Below are 23,099 nucleotides of genomic sequence, written 5' to 3' on the forward strand. Positions count from 1 at the left end.
CGTGAAGAATTGGATAAAGGTTTACTAGAATGACATAAAATAAGATACTGTTTCAGCTCTTGTAAAGGGAAAGAGTAAAGAAATGTATTAGCTTCCCCATTTGTATGACACTGGATATTTCAGCACAAACTGAAATCGAAGTTAACATAGTGGCATACTAATGCAGGCAGACACAAAACAAAAATCACCTGGATTGTTTTTGGCCGCAATAAACTCACAGTCCTCTGCCTCTTTGGAAGCTGGGGGAATGGGTGATTGCGTGGCAGCAGAGCCCCTGCCATGCACAATCATTGCCCTGTCTTCTTTAGTTCATGTAGTGTTATCCAGGGAACTATTCCAGATGTAGATTGACCCTGCCGGGTACGCCATGCAGCAGTGGCGGCCTCTACATGAGGGGTTTGAGGCTTCATTCCTCTGTTTTTCTGGCCTGCATAATGTTTCTCAAAATCATATCATTTCCAGCGAGCATCATGTGTAGCCAGGTATGTGTAGGAACCTCTGCCTTAGAGCTTACAGTTTTACAGCCCTTGATTATTATAACAAAGGTTCTGAAGGAGTGACAGCCTTGAACAGCCTTGAACAGATGAAATCAGTGGCATACATTAGCCAGTGGCGGCTCGCAGGGGTTTCAAGGGGTGGGGCAGCGCGTGGGGGGGATTTAATAATACAAAAAAAAGATAACTTGCCTCCGCGATGCTGCTCCTCCTTCCCCTCAGCAGGCACAGGCTGGCCTCTAAAGGGGCGGTGCAGGTGCAGCGCACAAGGGGTGGGGGTACATTTAATGATAGTTTGGGGTATTTTTTTAAACTTACCTCCTCCATTGCCACTGCGCCGCTCCTCTGTCCATTGTCACTGCAGGTTGCAGGCACAGGCTCCCAGCCTGCCCTGCGGCTAATCCTGACCCTGCACAAAGTAGCATTAGAATTAGCTGGGAGCGCCCAGCCAGGGTGCTCCCAGGCAGACTGGGAGCCTGTGCCTGCTCTCTCTAGCCCGGCAACACATTGCCGGGCTGGAGAGAGCACAGTGCACATGTGTGTTTGGCCAGCCTGAGACGGCCTGCTAAACGCACATACGCACTGAGGAGAGTGCACAGTGCACTCACCTCATCCCCGTCATCCCCCATGGCCCTGCAACTTTAACAACGAAAGGATAATAAACATAGTTTAGTATTCTTTCATTGTTAAATATTTGACATTAGCCCCCGCGCTGTGGTGGGGGAGGTTTCAGGGGACCCCCATCAGTACAGCCAGCACTGTGCACTGGCGGCAGGCTCCCGGCCTGAGAGCTCCTGGCTGTGTCCCGGGGTCCTCATCCATGTACTTTGCTGGGAGGATGGGCGCTAAAGTTTTGTTACGCCATCGGATAAAATGTTCTCTCAGAGGTTGTTGTGCAGTCAAGCCTTGTGTCATGCAGTCATGCTCCACATCACTCTTTCGGTAAGAGGTAAACAGTGTTGTGCCTAGCTGATTATTCAGGGCAACAGGAAACCTCCATTAAATTCCTCGGGACCAGGAACTTTGTGCAAGAATTGATAAAGTTCTCTAAGATTGTGTGTCATGCTTCTTAGGGAAATACACCATTCATCCTACTTCAGTACGTGATGTCAGTAGCACCTTGAATGATTAAGTTTTAGAAAGCCAGTGAAAGCTGAAAAAAGTCTTTCAATTTTTTGTATTACTATTTAAATTACCATATTTCTCTTGCCAGTTAGGTAAGACAATGCACATCTGTTCTAAACTAGTGTAATGAAACAGTGCCACCTTCTGGAATCTTGTAACTGATGTCTATTTGTATCAAACTATAATGAAATTAATGCATGTTTGCCATCAGCTCTCCCTGAAATTATGGCGTGAGATAAAGAGCAGTGTTTCTATTGAATTTACAGACCTAGGTGGGCAAGCATAAGCAGCCCTGGGCCATGCCTTTTTATTTCCGACACTGGACTGGGAATAAACTCCTTTCTGGACACACGGCCTCACAATAGCACTTTTCATATGAGAAAACTACTACTCTTTTACTCCCTCGAACGTTTCTCATAAGAGTATTTGTTGCATTTGTTCACTCACTGGATTAGAACTTGATTCTTTCTGCACATTTCAAATCTCACCGTCCGTTTTAGCTATGCACGCATGGCGGCCTGGTCAATGAACATCAATAGTGGTCCCCATGTACAGAAAGAAAATGCCCTATACATCAGTGTCATTGCCTTTTTTATTTTAGAAACTAAATCCTCACTTCTGGGGGTTTGCTCTGATATTTAAAAAAAAATGCCAAGTGTGCCCAACAAAATATTCTGAACCAGTTTTCGTCAAAGGGAAAGGCAGGTTTCCATCTCTTGAAAAAAGCGGATGTCCCTTTCCAGGAAGGCAGAGGCAAAGGCCTCCATGACGTGTTAGCCTAGCAGACCGCCCACCAGGGACTAACAGACCTTAAAAGTCTTGATGAATGTTGTTTTATTTCTTGACTTACAACTGTAGCAGCATGTTACTGCCCATATGGTATGCTTTGGAGTTTTTTCTTAACCGAATTAAGATATCAGATTCACAAAAGTTTTAAAGAAGACAGTTAACAATATGTCTTTCATTTATAGCGTATGATTTGAAAGGACTAAGGGGGTGATTCTGATTCTGGCGGGCGGCCAGAATTCCGCCCCCATTATACCGCTCCGCGGTCAGAAGACCGCGGAGGGTATTATGAGTTTTTCCCTGGGCTGGCGGGCGGAACCGCCGCGGTCAGAATGCTCGTGGGAGCACCGCCAGCCTGTTGGCGGTGCTCCCGTGGTCGGTGGCCCTGGCGGCCACCGGCCGCCAGGGTCAGAATGACCCCCTAAATGTGATTCTGTGATAAAGGGATTGCACACAAAAAGAATTGTAGACATACCTCATAGCAAACAGAAAACAAAAATTAAGGAAGGTTCATAAACTCAAATTGAATAAACTATTTACCTGCCTAAATAGATTGAAAAACGTTTGGAACTGGGACTGAACCTCTGTCAAAAGGACTACTGTGCTGACCCAAAGGACTCATCTGGATTGCTCTGCTGATGTTGCCCTGCTACCTGTTACTGCTGGGTAGCATGAAGGACTCACTGGACTGCTTTTCTGCTTCTTGCCCTGTTGCCAGGTGCTCCCTGACCTTGGAGGACCCAGGCACTGCAAGGACTATCAGGAGGAACCATCACCTACTTAGCTGTGCTGGCCTACCTGCTCCTTTTGTGCCCTCCCATCTTAAGTGCCTCACAAGGAACCCAGCGCAGACAGAGCTGCTTTCCTGTTTCTTGGCTCCCTTAAATCTAGCACATGGTGAGCACTCCTTTCTCCACTGAGACAGCCTGTGCCTGGTGAGCAATTTTACTCCTTAGCCCAGTGCAAGGCGAGCATGATAATAGTCTCCCTCTCGGGACAGGCAATAGTCAAGGGAAGTGCTGCATTGCATCAGCAGTGCGCCCTAGGTCCATCACGCCAGCTGAGGACAGTGAACTACCTTGGGGAGGAAAGGTGTTGCCAGGGCCCATGAATTGACTGCCAATTGGGGGTGCAAGCTGAGAGATGGAGGCCGCCCCATCGCCAGAGCATTGTGCATGGGATACTGCCGTCAAGGTTGCTTCTGCCGTGTGAGGGCAGTCCTGTACAACCTGCCTGCTGTGTTCTACTGAAAGGGGCTGACGGCCCGATCTGGAGCCCTGAGCTCATCCGGGTGGACGGAAGGGTAGGTCAGTACTATCTTCCTTCCCCAGATTGCTAACTTTGTTATGTGGGCCGCGCCTTGAGGAGCTGCGAAGTTGTCAGTGGCCCGCGTGCTCAAGGGCCGGTTGAAAGCAGGAATATGGCGCTCCATTTCTCACCTGGCCGGCTCCACCGCAGATACTGTACCCGCGAGCTAGAGGTCACTCGGTGGGTACCTCAAGTAGGATCTTTCAGTTCTCCCTGGTACCCCTGCGGCGGTATCGCATGCTCATAGACAGCAGCCTACACCTTCAGTACACGAGAGGGGTTGAACGAGGCCCCCTCTTGCAGAGCACAACTATTGAGCTTCACCCCGCACTCCTGCGATGACCGCCCCATGAATAAAGTTGTTTTAGCCAGCACACCTTGGTAGGAGCTCAGCACTCCAGGAGACAACTGTATTGTGTATAGCAGGCAGGCAGGAGTTCCTGCAGCCTATGGGGCCCACCTGATCATCACAGTATATATTGTAGGCACCCAGACGCCCTGAACCTAGCTTGTGGCCTGTTTCCCATAGCACAATGTGGGGGAGTGTAGGTGCGCTGGGCCCCACAGCCTTTCAGTGATTTATATATGTAAGGTGCTGTGTTCACGACAGTTACCCTCTGCACTCTCCGTTACCTGCCAAGTATTCATGATTTTCCAGAGACCCGCATATTGTTATTTCCTGACGTGTTGCTTTTCATGCCCGGAGACTCTAACGTATACTGTTCTTGCACTGTTCAGAACAGTGAGTACCATTTTTTATTTTTATTTTTTCATTAATTGAGGTATCAGTACACGTACACATCAACTTTGCTTTCTTATATGTTGTTTCGAAATAGACCATAAGAAGAATAAAATCGACATGCACTTACATCAAACCTTCAACGGTGTAATCAACTAAACTCAATACAAAATAGTATTTCCTTCCTTCTCCCACCCAAAGATTCCAAAGAAGGCACATTGTAATGCATTTATCATTGTTCGTCACAATTCCGTTTTTCCAGTCGAAGTAATCCATAATTACTGAACGCCAGGTATTAAATAGAGACCATCCTCCCCACCTTTGGATATCAGTCATTCCTTCCTTGCTGTGATGGGGTATCCGCCCTCTGCGAGCATTTATATTCAAGCAGTGTCTGCTTCATCTCCGCCCAGGCTACCAACACTTCCTGAATTTTTTCATCTTTTCTAGTCCTCCTCATGCGAACGTCTTCAGTTCCAGCCCACTCCACCATGTCTGCCTCCCAAGACTCCCTAGTTTGAGGCCTGGGGATTCAGCCAGTGGATTGCAACACACCACTTTGCTACCATCAGGCCCAAAAGGGTATAGCGCCTTCTGAGTATCCTTTTTGGGTTTACTAGGAGGGGTCCTAATAGACATTTCTGAATTGTTTGCAGGATCTCCCCGTCCGTGGCCGTCCTCAGTTGGACCTCTGCCCAGTAATCTTTTACAAGAGGACAGTGCCATACCATATGAATAAAGTCAGCGAGCCCCTTATGGCAATTTGGGCATCCCTGATGGAGGGGTATATGGAGCGTAGGCGCTTAAGGGATACGAAGGTCATGTGTATGAAATTGAATGGTATTTGTTTAAATCAGGTGCACACCACCACTCCCTTCACTCTGGCATGTATGTTTTACAAATCTTGTGGAGTTAAGGGGCCCTTAGTGAGGTGTTGCCATGTGCCTTCTATGGGTAGTGGTTGTACTCTCTTGTCAGCGTGCAGTGCTCTATAAAAATGTGTTATTCGCTTGTGCCTTTGCTAGCAGAGTGATCAGTGTGTGAGACGACTCCAGAGCTTCCGGAAATGAGGACCATAGTTGTCTAGCCAGTTCTGCCATCTTCGCATATTGTAGAAATTGACCTGTACCCAGGTTAAATAACTCCTGTGCCTCCTGCAAAGTAATAAATCTACCCTCCGAGTAACGGTCAGAGAACATTATGCAACCTCCTTCCTGCCATCTGACCACTGAAATTGTATGTGCTATCTGCGCAAAGGGGGACAGAATCAGCGACTACCATTTCAGGACCCACATGGTACGCACAGTGTTTTCTATACATGATGATGCTTATGTGGTAGCTTATGTGGTAGCGGCTGCATCCCATGCCCTGATAGTATAATGCATGTTTTTGTGTCTTACATGGTCAGGATTATGAGGGTAACCTCAGAAGTTACAAAATGTCCGCAGCAATTATAATTTATGTCATATGTGTTCCAAGATATGTCTTTACAAAATAAGAAACCTATTTTTATATAACCCTGTGTGGAGTCCATTTTGTGGTATATTTCAATGTGTTACTGGTGTGAGTGTGTTCGCAATCGCTTTACACATGACCTCTGTGGGATAAGCCTGACTGCTCTGTACCAAGCTTCCAGTAGGTGAGCACAGGTTATCTTTGTTGCGTGACTTACTCGCCCTGACTAGAGTGGTGGGTCCGACATTTTCAATAACTTTTTTTCTTTTTGTTAAGCAGCACCAGTTCCTTTAATGAACACGGAATGCTTAAAAAAAGTGGTTCGCTGTTTGAAAATACAAACACTGGAATGGTGGCCTATCCATTGCCGGCCACCATCCCGGTGTTTGTAGCCTATCGCAGAGGGTTGCAAACTGTGACCTGTTGAATTATTAATCGGGGCAGGTTATTTTTGTGACCCCCTGCAGATGCTGATTTAGTGAAGTCACCTATGGTCTGTTCACAGAAAGTCCTTGCTCAAAGCTGAACCTTTTGCGAACCGACTCCTAGTACATCTAGCCCTTAGTCTCCCAGTTGAGGCGGGAGAGCCAACCTTCCCTTCTCTTCAAGTAGGAACACCATGGCTGGCATGAACCCGCACTATGGGTGAAGGGGGAGGTGTGTGAGGGTGTTAGGAAGAATATAAGTTTGAAAAAAAAGATATCAAGTACTTCGATTTTTTTTAGGATTGTTTCCTTCTTCACTTCACATTCAGACTTGTTTGCCTTTTTACATACGAGCTAATTAATTTTTTGTTGTTGTTTTCGTTAGTATTCTTCGGGAGGGAATTATCCTCTGACTTACATCACTTCTGCACACTACCCATATCAGAGGATCGCACCGCAAGTCAGCTCGGAGCCTCACCAGCCCCTGTTTCCTAAGCCGATCTATTCATACAGGTAAGCCTTGCTGCTCTAGCCTGGGGGGGTTACACATTGCAGGAACGTAACAGCGCACAGGGTGTGGAAGCCTGTTGATCAGCAACAAGCCGAGGTCATAAACTGAAGCAAAGATTGTAGCTTGTGGGACTTGAGTCTTTTTTCATTTAGAATAAAGAATGGTTGCACAACACTATACTATCAGCGCCAGGTTATCCATCTAGTGCACATCATGAAAATGCTTAACGTGCCCCTGGCCAAAGTGCATAATTTCCTCGATGCCATAGAACGTTGTACCTCTCTTAAAGGGCAACGATGGTTTTAATTGCTACGCACAGTTTATCTTTACACGTGCGAACCCCTTTTGTCTCTTAAAAGAATCAATGTGCTTCACAGTAATTAAATAAATAACTCATCACACTTGGCTCCAATGTTGCTACTCCAAGAAGGATGAGAGCAGCAGCGGAAATGGAAAAACGTTTACTATTGGATCCCATGGATCAAGTGTGGCAGGAACAGGAATATTCCTGGGGCAATGTCATGCGCGGTGGAGCCAATAACAATCAACCTGTGTGATACATTTGACAAACTCAGCCCCTAACGTAATTGATATTTAGAAACAATTTGATAGAAAAGCTGTTTTGGTGTACTTAGTTGGTCACAAACACACTACATTTACAGATAGTCGAGGGGCTTAAGCAGCGATTCACGTGGGCTGAACAGTTGGGTTGTTTAAAAGGGGGTGTAGTCTACAAAGAGTAATTAGGAACCTGTTTAAAAGAGGTGTGACCATTGTTACTAAACGCAAGTCCTTAAATGGGGCCTAGAGTCACACTAGCCTCCTCCTCTTTGTTCTCCTCTTCTTTCTGGTTGTCCTCCTGAACATCCTCCCCTGACCCTTCTCCCCCTCTTGGCAAATGACTTCCTCCTCATCATCATCCTATTGGTTCCCCTCTTTCTGGTTCTTCTCCTTGTTTGGTCCTGTTCCCCTCTGCTTGGCTTTCTTCCTGGAACTCTACATGGTCCTTGCCCTTTGATGGTTCTCCTTTGTTCCATGTCATAATCCCATTTTCCACAACATACGCAAAAATCACCTTTCAAATACATCTTTTACAATAAGCACCATTTTCACCAAAATATATTTTCATAAATTTCGACATTCCCTTAACATCTTTTTACTTAATTACATTTTTTGTGTCACTGTTGTGTTTCTATTAATAGATCTATTTCACTTCACAAACAGACGTTTATCCTCAAATTATCGAAATGTATATACTTTTTTGGTTTTGGGTGGGTAAACGTGTGCAATCCCGTTTGTATGTGTGTTATACAGCAGGTAACATTGGCCCTGTCTCCAAACTGCAGCACTCACAGCACAAACACAATGAGGTGTGAGGTTTCTGTACCTGGCTGTTATCAGCCCAACTGAAGTTGTAATCAGAGAAAAAAAGGGCACGCATGACATAGAAACTTCCTCACCTCACACAACAAAACTGCAACACCACCACTCACCTCTATCATCAAGTAAGTGGCAGTGCTGGGGACGACTAATCAGCAGCTCCTTTCTAGCAAACTACCTCCTGGAATTTACAAAGTGGCTGTGTCTCCATCATCCTCACTTCAGCGTCAGGAATGCAGGCAATACACTTTCACTGTCTGGGAGAACAATCCTCACCGCTCAATTTGTGCAATTCTAGGCATAGGACATCACAAATTGATCCCATTGGCTTCAGTACTTAGGCTCACTCTCACACACGCACACACACACAGCCTACAAACGCACATGTGCTAGACATGTCACACATGTGTATGCACTCAAAATACATACAGGATACCAGCGCAAGGTCCTGGTCATGCATATAACAGCAGACCTTTACAGGCCTGTAAACTAACTCATAGCGATAAAGACAAAAAAGAATGGTGGCATTACCACACATAACCTTTACCACGCAGGCTTTTACAACGACTATGCCTTTACCACGCCTGCCTTTACAATGAATTTTGCTGTAAAGGCATGAATGGTAAAGGCATATGTATGGTAAAGATTTTACAAATAAATGTAAGTATTTTACAGGCAAATATAAACCTTTTTTTATTTATAGATAAATTGTTTAAATTTTCCTGTAAAATACTTACATTTTTGTGGTAAAGGCATGCGTGGTAAAGGCATACACTTGGTAAAACCTATATATATATATATATATATATATATATATATATATGAGAAAACAAACTGGTCCTGCTTCTGGCGCACTCTTTCATGTTGGTGCTGGTGTGAGGAATGGACCATTTCCTCTCATAAATCCAAAAACAAACAGTTGCAAGCAACTTCACCACCGCACTCCAGGAGGAAGTTATTTCTTTTTATTGCAGTCAAGATTAAATCACCATCCTTCACCACCGACGCGTTTCGACCTACTGGTCTTGATCACAGTAAATTAGTCCTATCTCCATGTCCCCTATTTATAGTGTCTCTCCTATGACCCCCTATTAGTGCATTGTGGGACATGTAGTCTATTAAAAATCAATTAAATGTTGTGCATTAAAAACCAAGCTCCCCACCACCACAGAACGTGCCCAAAGCTACACAAATTGTCTAAATCAGTATGTACAAAGAATATCACTATTCACAACAATCATTATGTCCATTTCTATTCTGTTGGAACTATTAACCTTGCTTCAATGCAATTACCTCTGTGATTGCTATATATTCCTGATAATAGATTGGTGCACTTATCTATTATTGTTTTCATACTTTCTCATATACATCCTAAATTTACCTCATTTTCTCCTTGATATTTATCTATAAATGTCCTCTATCCACACACCCACAGGTAATCTTATCTAATAACTGTTAGCAAGAGCGTCATATATCCTCAGCCTACAGATGATAATGCAATTCTTCATCCCCATTCAGACCCCTCGGGCTTTTGTATTATGAAGCGTGACTCCAAACGTCTCAGTTGTAACTCTCTATCTCTCCCCTTTCATTGCTATCTACACTCGCAATACCAAAAAATCTCATGTCTGTCCATTTAGCTCCATCATGAGTCATAAGGTGTTTTGCAATAGCATAGGTTGTATCCTTATTTTGCACAGCTCTAATGTGTTCCAAAATGCATTTTTTTAAAGGACAAATTGTACTGCCCACATAACGCAGACCACATGTCCATTGAATCACATATACCACATAATTGTAATTACATGTGATCTTTTTGTTCATAGTCATCTTGTTACCACCAAAGTCCTCAAATTCCTTCACTTAAATCCCAATGCGGCATGCTTTGCACTTCTTACAGCAAATAAAACCATTTGTTTGGCTCGAGAGCCAGTTTGACTGTTCTTTGATCTGAAAGTGACTATTAACCAAACGGTCCTGTAGAGATGGTACTCTTTTATAGGTAACCATAGGTTTTCCCCCAACCAACTTTCCCACCTCTGGGTCCTTCCTTATAATGTACCAATATTTCCTCAGAATTTTCAAGATTAAATGGCTCTCCTTGGTATGTCATTACAAATCTGATAGTTGTATCTTCCTGAGGTTTTTTCATCATTGTTCTGTTCTATATATTATCTCTGGTTCGAGCTCTTGCTTTTAGTTCCCCGGCTCTAATATCTTTGTATTTGTATTTTCTTTGAAGAAATCCCTGTCTCGTTTCAATGAATTTTTGTTCCATCTCACTTTCCGTGGAACAGTTACGTTTTATTCTGACAAATTCTCCATAAGGTATAATCTTTTTCAATGACATTGGATGGAAGCTCTCTCCATGCAAGATGCTGTTAGTCGACGTTTCCTTCCGAAATAGAGCTGTCTGAATCTGATTGTTCTCTACATATACCATCACATCCAAAAACTGGACCCGTTCTTTACTTATATTATATGTGAATTGGAGTCCCATATCATTTTGATTTAGTTTTACAAAGTATTGCAGGAATTCATTTTCTGTCTCATACCAAATGATGAAAGATCATCTATAAATCTTAACCAGATCACAGCTTTCTCCGCTAGTTTCTCATTCTTACCTCCCCAGGCTGTCTGTTTCTCCCACCAGCCCATGGTCAAGTTGGCGTAACGCGGTGAGAAGGAAACGCCCATTTCTGTCCTGCGGATTTGGGCAAAGATTTGATGATTGAGTAGGAATATATTATTGTTCAGACACAATTCTATCATCTTTAACAGCATTTGAGAGTGTTTTAACAGACTGATGTCACGTTGTTGTAAAAAGTATTGCACTGCTTTCAATCCAATCTCGTGGTCAATAGATGTATAGAGAGATACCACGTCAATAGTGACCAATTTATAGCCTTCTTCCCATCCAATGTCAGCAAGAATCCTCAGGAAATCACCAGTATCCTTAATATAAGAACTCAAATTTTGTACTAACGGTGCCAGAAAGTAATCCACATAAGTAGAAATATTTTCATACAGTGCTCCACAACTCGAGACAATTGGACGCCCTGGTTTTTTTTTTAAGTTCTTGTGTATCTTCGGGAGGAAGTATATTGTAGGAAGTGTCGGATTTTCATTTCTAAGGAATGTTTTTTCATCATCATTTAACAAACCAGCCTCATACCACGAGTACAGATATCTATTCAACTCAAAGATCAAATCATTTATGGGATTTCTTTGCAGTTTCAGATAGTGATTTTCATCATTTAATTGACGGTATGCCTCCTGCATGTACTGCTGCTTTTCTATATTCACTATGTTCCCACCTTTGTCTGCTGGTTTGATTTCCAAGTTGTTATTCTCCATAAGTGCCTTCAGTGCCTGCCGTTCTCGTAGAGAGATATTTTCACTTTTCTTATTCTTGATCTTAACCATCTTACCAAGATCCTCGATTACCAAATCATGGAATGTATCCATTTTATTACCTGGTGATAAAGCTGGACAGAATTTAGATCTAGGCTTAAAGTCTGTACGACAGTGTTTAGATGTTTCAATCCGCAGCTCCTCTAATATCTGTGTCTCTGTGAGCTGATCGTCTTCAAGATTGTGCATCAAATCAAATGCAGTATTAATATCCGATTTTTGTTGAATGGTCAGACTGGGGCTAGTCACACCCCCATCATTATTGGTCACTTTTTTAGGTGCACTCTTTGCAAAGAATTTCGCCAATTTTAGTTTGCGTACATATTTATAAAAATCCACTCTAGTTTCTACATAGTCATAATGTTTTTCGGGACAGAACGTTTATCCCCTATTTAATAGGGTTCTCTCATCTTGTGTCAATTCATGATTGGAGAGATTCACTATTAAGTTTACATCCTGTTCCAATTTCATTGGACTGCTCAATTCTTTTGTTTGCTTCTCAGTGGGTATCCTCTTATTTTTTCTAGGTCCCCTCCTTGTTTTCCGATGATTCCTCGTTCTGTTCCAAATTTCTATATATATGTATGTGTATATATACATGCACAGACAAACAAATACATATGAATGTGTGTTTATATCTATTTTATATATGTATAAATATATATAAGTGTGTGTGTATATATATACAATTTAAAAAACAAAGGTTACAGGGATGTTAGAGTTAGAGTTAGCCTTCGTGTCCCTAGGTATACAAATTTGGATTTTCTTTAATTTCACTAAAACTACTAAACAAATTCACACCAAATAACAACAAGCATTTGCAATGCAACGAGTCTCGCGTTTGCTCATGTTAGAGCTGATCGCTTTGTAAACTCCTAACCCGACTTTTCACCTATCGGCAAAAGTGCATTTATGTAGGTAACCCGAAAAGTGCAATTAACTGTGTAAAGCGCTCAACTTCTGGCTAGCGAAATCGCGCTAGGAAAATAGAGAAAAAAAGTAGTCCACGAGCCGACAGAAAACAGCGAGCCTCGCATGTTTTCTGTACTTGGTCGATGCGCTCGAGGAGGGCTAGCCACCGGAAAAGGCATGACGTATGCATGCCTTCAACTAATGAAAGCAAGCAGATTTTAATAGGCAAGCACACGAACCAATGAAAAACACTGACGTGACATCGACAGGGCTCCGAGCCCTTTTCTAATACATAAAGCGTCTCTCTGAGATACACATGCACGAGCGCATGCAACGCAGGCTCGACCCTAAAAAAGGGCACTTTCTAGCCCAAGAGCTACCTTTCTGCCAAATTTAGTGTAATTCCGTCCAGTGGTTCGGGTGCTACCGCTGTTCAAAATCCCTGTGGAAAAATGAATGGGGAAAACCGTTTTGAGTCCCGTCCTTTTTCTCAGGCCCCTACTTGACCGATCAACCCAAAACTTTCCAGACAGACGCAGAAGTGAGCATTGTATTTTCTTGGAAAATTTCATGAAGATTCATCAAATGGCGCCAAAGTTATTAGCAAAATGCTTTTTCTATAGAAACAATGTCCTAATTATAACTACCTACTGGTGACCGCACACACATATATATATATCTCCTTATAAACCCACAACCCAAAAACCATACGCACCCTAACCCCTAAAAAATCACTTGCTACCCAAAAACCCATACCCACTCTAAACCCTAAAAAATCCACCCAAAAACCTAAACCGTTGAGGCATGTGGACCCCCAGTGAATCTGTGGATTAGCCCTGCCCACCATATACGACCATGAGCGTCCGACACGGAGCTTTGGGAGCTGTGGCTGCCATGAACCCCCGTAGGGCCTACATACAGTATATACACTGTAACAGAAACACTGGAGGGTTTAAGTACCAAGGGCCTAGCATCGAGTGTGGAGGCCTAGTGCAGAAGAAGGCTACTCTCGGCAGTGTGGGCCTGTGGTGCCCCCCCCTCACCCCTGGGGGCAGCATAAACCAGGTCCTCCCTCAGCCCAGCTGGCAGGGGTCTGCACACAATAAGGCAGGTGAAACACGAGAAGACATCCTCTGTGCCCTGGCGAAGTAGGAAGGCCTAGCTGAGCGATGCAACAACAGGGCCCAGAGCCTGACTGGAAGATTGCCCAAAGGCGTGAAGTCCAGGGGAGAAGTAGGGATCACTCCTGAACCCCATTGCCTGGTGAAATTGTCAGTCCAGGGCTGTTGGAATTGGCAAGAGGCCCTGTGAACCAGATGAAAGACGTGAAACTGAGGTAGTAAGGATGATGAACGGAGCTGAAGAAGATGAAGACAAGTGAGGAGAAACTGATTCAGTGATGGACCTGACCTCATATAGACACTGAGCAGTGCCCCCAGAGGACCTTCACCTCCAGTTCGGGGCTTAATACACATGCCTGCCCGGTGAGACAGGGGCTGAAAGGGGGGAGCCAACAGGCTTCAGGGAAGTCCCTGGCTGGCAGTGTGAGTTACCCTGTCAGGCCACCTCCAAGCGGAGGACACCCCGATGGCCCTGCAGAGATGCATGGGGCAGGGGGAATGTGTGGCACAGCAGACCTAACTGGACAAGTATACCCTTCCCCAAGTGGACTCTCACAAGCAGGTCATTGAGGACTCAAGGGACAAGATAAACCAACTTCCATCTGAAATCGACACACTTATGCTTCTAAATACCATGACAGCTATACATGGTGTCTGTGGCTCCCTCAAAACCAAAATAGATGCAGTTTCTACTGAATTGACACTTGTGAGGTCTGACCTACGAAACAGGAGCACCTGTGTGAAGGAAGCAGAAGATTCCCTCGCTGCTTTGAAAGCTGAAACCACCACTCTAAAGAAGCAGGTCAAAGAACTGCACTCCACGACATAAACTCTGGGTGCGTGACTTGAAGATTTCGAGAGCCGCTCAAGACGTAACAACATTCGTCTGGTCGGAGTAGCTGAGAAAGCAGAAGGACCGGCAGTAGACCTGTTTGTTTAGGACAGTATCCTCAATGTGCTGTGACCATGTGAACTTTCCAAATACTTCTCAGTGGAAAGAGTGCACAGGGTCCCACGTGTCCCTCCAAGGCCAGGTGCTCCCCATGCACAGTAGTAGCCAGGATCTTTTCATTTCAGAGACCGCAATGCCATACTCCAGACAGCTTGCAGGGCCCCTCCAGTCAAACTCGACAATGCAATTATAGACTTTTTTCCAGATTATACCTGCAGAGTCCAAAGGCTCTGCCGAAGTTTTGCTGAAGTGAAATGAGTACTCTGGGAGTGAGGCATGAAGTACTCAATACTATTCCCAGCACAGCTTTGAGTAATAGCAAAGGGTAAAACCTGGCATTTTGCCACCCTGAAGGCGGCCTGAGACTGGCTTGAGAGATGAAGGCAGGCCAGGGGCACAAAGTCGAAGAATCATCATCTGTCACAATGGAGCAAGTGGGCCAATGCGGGCCACATAGGTCACACTGATGCGACCAGCAGTGAAAAAGGATTACCACAGCAACAAGAATCCCAGGTCACAGCAACACAGGAGCAGTGCCCCGAGGGGCTTGATGGAGAGGGATGACAGTCTTGGCAATATGAAAAGATTTCTTCCTCTTGTCACAGGTTACCAATGGCGCACACAGTAAAGGAAGCTCACTGGTGGTGCGGGAGGAGCTGCCATTGGGGACACAGAATGGAGGAAGAAACGAGATGATGTTAGTAACATACCACAACTTTTAGAAGGTGGTGCGTTGGTCTCAGGTTGCAGGTTGCCACTGTCTCCTGCTGTTTAGTTCACATCTAGGACGACAGGCACTCTGCAAACTTGGGGTGCCGGGCAGTTCTACGTCCGTACTGCAGGGAGGCAGGCAGGGGGGTACGTTTGGGGTTTTTGCTTCTTATGGTTTGGCCCAAAGGTTGGGTCACCTACGTTTGAAAGTACAGACACCGCACAGAGGTGCGGACACAGCAAATGTCTTCCCAGCCTGCAGGTGGGTTACTCACAGGGTCACTATGGGACCTTAATGGCCTAGGTGATAAAATTAAAAGGGGAGTCATTCTACATTAGCTTAAATGACATGAACCAGATGTAGCCCTACTACAGGAGGCTCACTGGAAAAGAATCAGCTATCAGGCACTTGACAGATGGGGCTACAAGTTAGCGGCACGCGCAGGACATAGGACTAACTCCAGAGGAGTGGGGATCCTAATTAGGAAGACACTTCCACTTACAGTCCAGCAAGTTTGGTCAGAAATACATGGCCGCTTTGTGGCACTTACCGGGAACTGCGAAGTACAGTCAACATCTGTTCCGTATATGTCCCCCTGCACCTTCATGAGGCCACTTTTTCCGACTTCGGCACCTTCCTCCTTAAACTACAAGATGGTAAATTGATAATGGGGCTTGACTTTAATTTAACATAATATGAGGAGCGAGGGCACACAGCAGTCTCTCCGCACAGACTGTCTGTTCACTTTGGCACGGTACATTTACCTCTTCTCAGTGCTCATCACCTTGCATGGGGCATCATGGACAATTCCCCCATGTGAGTTAGACTGAGCTTGGAGTGGAACACCTCGCAACACACTATTTTGCTTAACCCATGGTACCTTAAATAATATAAGATTAAAAAGGGGATCAAAACTACAACAAGTCACTACTTCACAGACAATGAACCTTCGGTGGACTTGGCCCAGACCCTGTGGGAAGCCTACAAGGCAGTGAGTATAGGACAGGCACAGGCCCTGATAGCCGGGCAGAAGAAAGATAAGCAAACCCACCTGGACTTAGTGGAACGCGAACTGCAGGCACCGGAGCGAGGTCTGATACAACAAGACAACACAGAAGCTAGACACACCCTTGCGCTCTAACAACACGAATACAGAGATGTAGTAATAGAAGCGGCCTGTTTGATCCAAAAAACAGCGCAATACAGTGTGTCTGACATAGGCTACAAAGCCTGAAAACTACTGGACTGGCTCGATTGGAGGGAACAGCAAAGACACTGGGTGCTAGAAGTCCGGTCACAGGAGGGTGATCTTGTGCGAGGAAGTCAGGGAGTTGCAGATGTTTTTGCCACCTGCTCCCCCCAACTGTACTCCCATGTGGTATCCACCATGGCGGAGGATGTGAGGGAATTCCTCACTGACCTAGAGCTGCAGATCCCTGCTCCAGAGCGAGCTCTCCTTGAGGAGGAGATTACAACCAAGGAGCTAGCAAAAGTGATTAGGGAACTGTCCTCGGGCAAGGCGGTTGGTCCCAATGGACTGCCAATTGAATTACACAAACCACTGACACAGAAGCAGGCACCTCATCTCCTGAAGATGTTTGTAGAAAGCCACCAGTGGGGGGGGCACTACCCAGAGACCAACATCTTGGAACTATTGTTGTGATCCTGAAAGAGGGGAAACCACTTGAAGGATGTGCCTCCTACAGGCCAATATCTCTCCTCAATGTGGAGGCCAAGATCTTGGCCAAGGAACTAGAGACCCACCTCATCAAAGTGATCTTAGGCTTGATACACACAGACCAATCAGGTACTATGCCCCATCGTAATACCACACGTCTCCACAACGTCATGAGCAGGGCTTCCTACTTGCATGAGCTAGCACTTGTATTTTTATTGGATGCCCATATGGCATTAATCCGGTTGAATGGGCGTACATGTTTGAGGTGTTGGCTAGAATGGGCTTTGGTCCAAGCTTTATTGAATGGGTATGACTTCTATAAACAGACCCACTCACCCAAGTAAGGCTGAACGGGGGACTGTCCCGGTCTTCCCATTGCAGCGTGGTGCACGGCAGGGTTGTCTGTTGTCGCCTTTGATATTTGTGCTAGCCTTAGAACTCCTGGCAGCCTGGATAGAGCAAGATCCACTGGTCTGCAGCAAAAAATGGACAGAACTTTGGGAGGACAATATCTCCTTATATGCTGACAACTTACTGCTTTATGTCACAGACCCTGGCTTACACCAGGCAGATGAATGCAGATATTTCATACATTTGGGTGATACTCAGGGTATAAGATCAATTGTCGGAAATCTCAAATTTACACCCTACAGGAGCAACCACCAAGATTACCCCCAGACTGCGCTGCAGAATTGGTTACTGAGAGCTTCCGCTACCTCGGTTTGTATGTCACCGGGAACGCAACATTATTTAATGACCGAAACCTGGCACTACCTCTCAAAAGACTGAAATGGCATGTCCAACATTGGAGGTCTCTCCCATTGGCACTCCTGGGTAGAGGGACTCTGTTCAAAATGATGGCCTTGCCCCATTTTTTATACATTCTACAGAACACACTCTACCCCACAAACAGGTCATATTCTGAGTGGGATCAGAACTCTATTGTGGGATGGCAGCCCAGTGTGAATAGCACAACGCAAACTGACATGGGGTTCGTACGAGGGTGGAGGGGCCTTGCCCGACATCCAACTGTACTACTGGGTGGCACAAGTGGCCAGTATCAACGGCTGGGCCCATAGACCGTCCAATGAGGCGGCCTAGCAACTGGACAGGTTAGTGTTGCAGCAAGGAGGTTACCTAAGGGCACTCTACGGGCCTCCCAGGAGTTTGAAACTCAAGGGGCCGGCAGCAACTGTGGTAGAGGTTGGCATGCAGCAACCCGCGCCCTAGGTTGGAAGGGGAGGATCACATGGGCCACGTCCCTGTGGGATATGACTGCTTTGGCGGACACTTGGACACCTCCCGGATTTTCACAAGTGGGACATGATTGGCATCTCCAGAGTAAAGGGACTTATGGCAAAAGGGTGATGTGCTCTCCTTTCCAGATTTACGACAAGACTATCAGTTAGCCTCTAATGAAATATATTGCTATCTACAGGCCTGACATGCACTGAGGGCGGCACTACTGAAGGGCACAGAACTGCCAGACTCATCACCAATAGAGGAATGCTCCTAGACAAATATATGCCAGTAAGAGCACTTCACTGACGTATAACAAACTAATCCACAATGCTCTGGAAGTCCTGACACCATTTGCGCAAGTGCTGGGCACACAATCTAGGGGTCTTGAAGATGTTAACTGGGTGGAGGTCCTGGCCTCCCCAAGGGAGATGGCCATACATTCTGGCATAGGCCTCGTGCAACTAAAAATCCTTCACCGTACTACCCTCCAATGACCTGGCTGCAATGTTGATGTGACTTTTCCACTGGGCCAGCGGAAAAGTCATAATAGGGAGCCACAAATACCGCCAGCACTTTGGCGGTCTTTGCCGGTCTTTTTGTAAGACCGCCAAAGTTGTAATGAGGGCTTGAATTCCTTGCTAGGAGTATATTATATCAGGCTGCACTTATAATGTTGATGTGTGCCCAAGGGAAGAGGAGAATGGATGGAGGCAATTAGACATACGGGACTACAGGACCCAGAAGCAATTGATGACATATTAAATGTACGTAATCAAACCATTATCTATTGTCCGGACAACACATGAACAATTAAGTCCAAGGCTTCATTGTAGGAAGTGACTTATGGTAGTGAAAATCATTGCACTAACATCGGTGAATATGAAGGCGAGGATGGTAATTATTAAAAAGGTAGAAAAGGAACTTATAGTTAGAGAAGTGAGGGAAAACACAAACTTGATGTGCTAAGGTAAATAGCAACAAGGGAAGTATAAAAGCAGGTTAAAACCTTCTGTGACATGAGGAATACTCTTAAGATTGGGGTAATGTTACAGTTTCTTGATGACCTTCCAGTTCGTAGCCTAAAAAAAAACAGTGAAATATTGGAACTGCTTTCCAGATGAATTACTTAAGAGATAGCCAAGTCATATGCCACTACACCTGATCAAGGCCTTCTAGGACATGTTGAGAGAAACAATATTGACAGAAGACCTTAGAATGGCAGCATTAACCCTTATCCATAAGAAAGGGAAAACAAAAGAGAAATGCAGGCATTACATCCCGTTCTCATTAGCACTGAAACTAATGTCCTCTCAAAATTTATAGATAAACAGATAATGGGCATGGTGGAGGCTTTAATAAACACTAAACAATCTTGCTTCTTGTCTAAAAAATAGCAACTAGACTGAACCTTAGAAGCCTGCACAACTTCCAAAATATGACAAAGTTGGCGACTAAACTAATGACGATTCTGACTCTGGAGGGTGAAAAGGCATTTGATTCTTGGGAACGCCCTTTATCATCTCAAACCTAGATAGAAAGGGATTGGGTCCAAGGATGTTGGGTACAAGGATATTGGGTTAATTGAGCTGCTGCATAGATTGTCAGTGCGCAGAGTTAAGGTTCATAGGCCCTCATTACAACCCTGGCAGTCTTTGACTGCCAGGGCAAAAGTGGCGGTAGTATTGCCAACAGGTTGGCGGTACTACAGCCCGCACTATGACCGTGGCAGTCTCGCCACGGTCATACCACCAGGACCGCCATGGCGGACCCGGCGGTTGTAATCCGCCAGAGCAGCGCTGCCCTGGGGATTACGAGTCCCCATCTGCCAGCTGTTGGAACAGCTGGCAGAATGGGTGACTCGGGGGGCCTTTGGGGGCCCCTGCACTGCCCATGCACTTGGCATGGGCAGTGCAGGGTCCCCCATGCACAGCCCATTGCGCAATCCACTGCCCAAATTACGGGCAGTGAATTTTGCGACGGGTGCTGCTGCACCTGCCACATTGCCGCCGGCTCCATTAGGAGCCGGCTGCAATGTTATGGCCATACTCCCCGCTGGCCCAGCGGGGATGTCAAACTACGGCCGGCGGATTTCAGGCCGCATTGGCGGCCTCCTGCTACCCGCCAATGTTGTAATGAGGGCCATAGTGTCCTTTCACGTTCCTTTCCATTAAAGAAGGGCAAGGACACAGATTCCCTTCTTAACCCTAATGCCAGAGCCATTGGTCTACTGGGCCTGCGTTAGTGAAAAAGCTTTCAGATGGCGTTAAGAATGAGAGCACAGAATGTCACAATATGCAATAATATTTTACTCTGTGTAACAAGCATGGATTTGGTAAACGACGTTTGGAGATATGCAGGTGTTTTTGCCCATTTCTCAGGTATTGGGGAGAAATCTGAACCGTACCAACTAAATGACTTGTGCCCAGCAGTGCAAACAGTTTCCCAGCTGAAGACTAAAGGAGAGGGATTTACGCATTTCTGATCATATGTAATGAGAGATGACAAAATGATTCTAAGACATAATCTGGAGACAGTTATCAACAGGTTTCGAAATTAGGTAGTTAACGGGGGCAACTTAATCTGTTTTAGTGTGAAAAGCTATGTTTTACAAATGGTTGACTGCCCCTAGTTTTTCTATGTATCAAAACCACCCCCTGCTCAATCCTAGGAAGTGTTTTTATAGCACAAGAAGCAGGCCTTTGTGGCTTCTTATGGTTGACAGGTACACTTAAAATTAGATAAAGCCCAGGTAAGCAGGTGTTGTACAATCTGAGCCCGCTCAACAGACTTGCTGGAAGTTAGGCAGAAGTCTGTGCGAAAATGGGAGCTGTGTAACAAGGAATAAAACAAATACGCTCTTTGTCGTCATTGAGTTGATGCCAAATTCCTGTCAGGCCAATAGTAGAGTAGAGTCCCCATTAGGATTGTTAAATCTGTGAGGGACGTGCTTTCCATGCTGAAGTCTAAGGTGAGGTTAAAATCACCTCCTCGTTTTATGTATTGGTCATTTCGTGGTCGGCAGTGATGCAACGCAGGCTAGAAAAACTCTGGAGAGTCTTTATATGGAGCATGTGAGGCAGTGAGTGTGAGAGGGCAGTCTTTCATTGTCCCTGAGATATACAGAAAGTGACCACATGGGTCCGTGTATATTTCATCTGATTTGAAGCATAGCGTTTTGCGGTTTACTATTCGCTACCCCTGGCATATCTGCTGTACTTTATTCTCAGTGAAAGTGTAAGGTTTGGAGGGATCTGTGTGGGCCCGCCGCAGTAGAGTAACTCAGTTCCAACATGAGCTAGGATCAGCCGTGCCTTTTTAGGGTTAATTATTGCCCTGACATTCCAGGTGATCAGACACTAACACTGCATTGCCCAACTCTCAGTGAGAATCTCAGAATTTACTGGTAAGCAACACAACGGGGAAAAGCCAGCACCAGCTACCCCTACCACACACAGAGTAACAGGTGTGTGTCTATCATCAAGGGGCGGTCCCCGAGGTAAGAAGTTAAATAAATGTGTTTGGCTAAACTGGCACAACAGTAAGGTTCAATCAACGTGTCATGAGGTTGGAGCCTAAAACGGACAGGGATAAACTGGCATTGTAATCAAAGAATACCTGATGCCCCCCCGCGTAAGTATTACAAATAGAGAACATGGTACAGTGCTATAGGAATTATTAGTTGACACATCCACTGATCGAAAAATCATTCCAAATTGCTTGTGAAATTGTAATTTAAGTTCAGGCCATCAGTAGAGTGTCAATCTGGGCGAGTGTGGGAGCTACGTAGTTTTAACAAATTTCATGGCCTCTTTGTGAGAGGTGAAAAAAAGTGTGCCCTTCAAATTGGAGACGTAGCTTGGCCATTGTGTATTTGATCGCTTATGAGAGCTGGAGCTTAGTCATGTCAGTGAAAGCTCGCCTAGCCTCCTGGACCGCCTCCGTCAGTCTTGATAGATGGAGATTACTGAGTTTTGGTACTCCAGGCACCTCTGCTTCTCACCAAGGCATAAGGCTGCATTGAGGTCCCAGTAGTTATGAAGGTGGGTCACAATGGGACATGGTGGGTTTTTGCAGACAGTGGTCCAATACCCTATGCACTTGATCTTTGCTGAAAAGACAAATAAATTGTGTTTACCAAGCATGTACCCCCAGCAGTTCTATCAAGGTTTCTATCTTGCTTGTGTTGATGGATTTAGGTAGTCCAACAAAGCAGAGGTGGTTCCACTGGGGACATGATTCAAAATTGTAATTTTTCACCAAGATCTTGGACACGTCTGGCTCAAGGCAGGCATTGGCGTCCTTCAGCTCTCCAGCCCTATCCTTCATTGCGGAGATCTTATGTTCCACCGCTTCAAGATGGTTGCTGTGGTTATCTAGCCTCTCCTTCATTTGGTCAACCTGCACTGCTAAATGGTCAAGTTTACCTTCCTTGTGCTGGAGGCTCAACCACATCTCAAGCAATATACCACACATGTCCTGATCTTCATTTGGAGTGGGGGTCTTAGCCTGTAAATTGGGAGAGTTGGCTTTAAACTCTTGGCAGATCTGCCCGAGCGCCTGGAATCACAGGCCCAATTAGGTTACTTTGGGTTGGTCTTGCCCATGAAGATCCCGGAAAAAGGGGCCAGGAAGGCCCAACTCCCAAGTCCACATGTTGGTGAACAGTGGAAGGAGGAACCTCCCACAGGAACCAGTGAGCAGTCACAGCTAAAACAAATAGGACAGTCACTCTGTGTCTAACCCATGCAGGGCCAGCCAACAAAAGGCAGAGATCAGCTGTGGAAGCTATGCAAATCAGACGTTTTTCAGGCTAGGGTGGTTAGAGAACACAGCCATCATAGTCTG

At 45.4% G+C, this 23,099-nt stretch overlaps 1 protein-coding gene across 2 annotated transcripts in view; it reads left to right on the top strand.

Annotated features, from left to right (window-relative positions):
* Positions 1-23,099, top strand: part of FOXN1 (forkhead box N1) — a 400,073-nt gene that overhangs the window by 333,803 nt on the left and 43,171 nt on the right. For both annotated transcript variants that reach the window (XM_069226168.1, XM_069226170.1), the window contains exon 6: positions 6,718-6,845. In XM_069226168.1, coding sequence (XP_069082269.1) covers positions 6,718-6,845 — 128 coding nt within the window. The remainder of the gene's footprint in view (positions 1-6,717; positions 6,846-23,099) is intronic.

Source organism: Pleurodeles waltl, chromosome 3_1 (genome assembly GCF_031143425.1).
Source record: "Pleurodeles waltl isolate 20211129_DDA chromosome 3_1, aPleWal1.hap1.20221129, whole genome shotgun sequence".
Lineage (NCBI taxonomy): Eukaryota > Metazoa > Chordata > Amphibia > Caudata > Salamandridae > Pleurodeles > Pleurodeles waltl.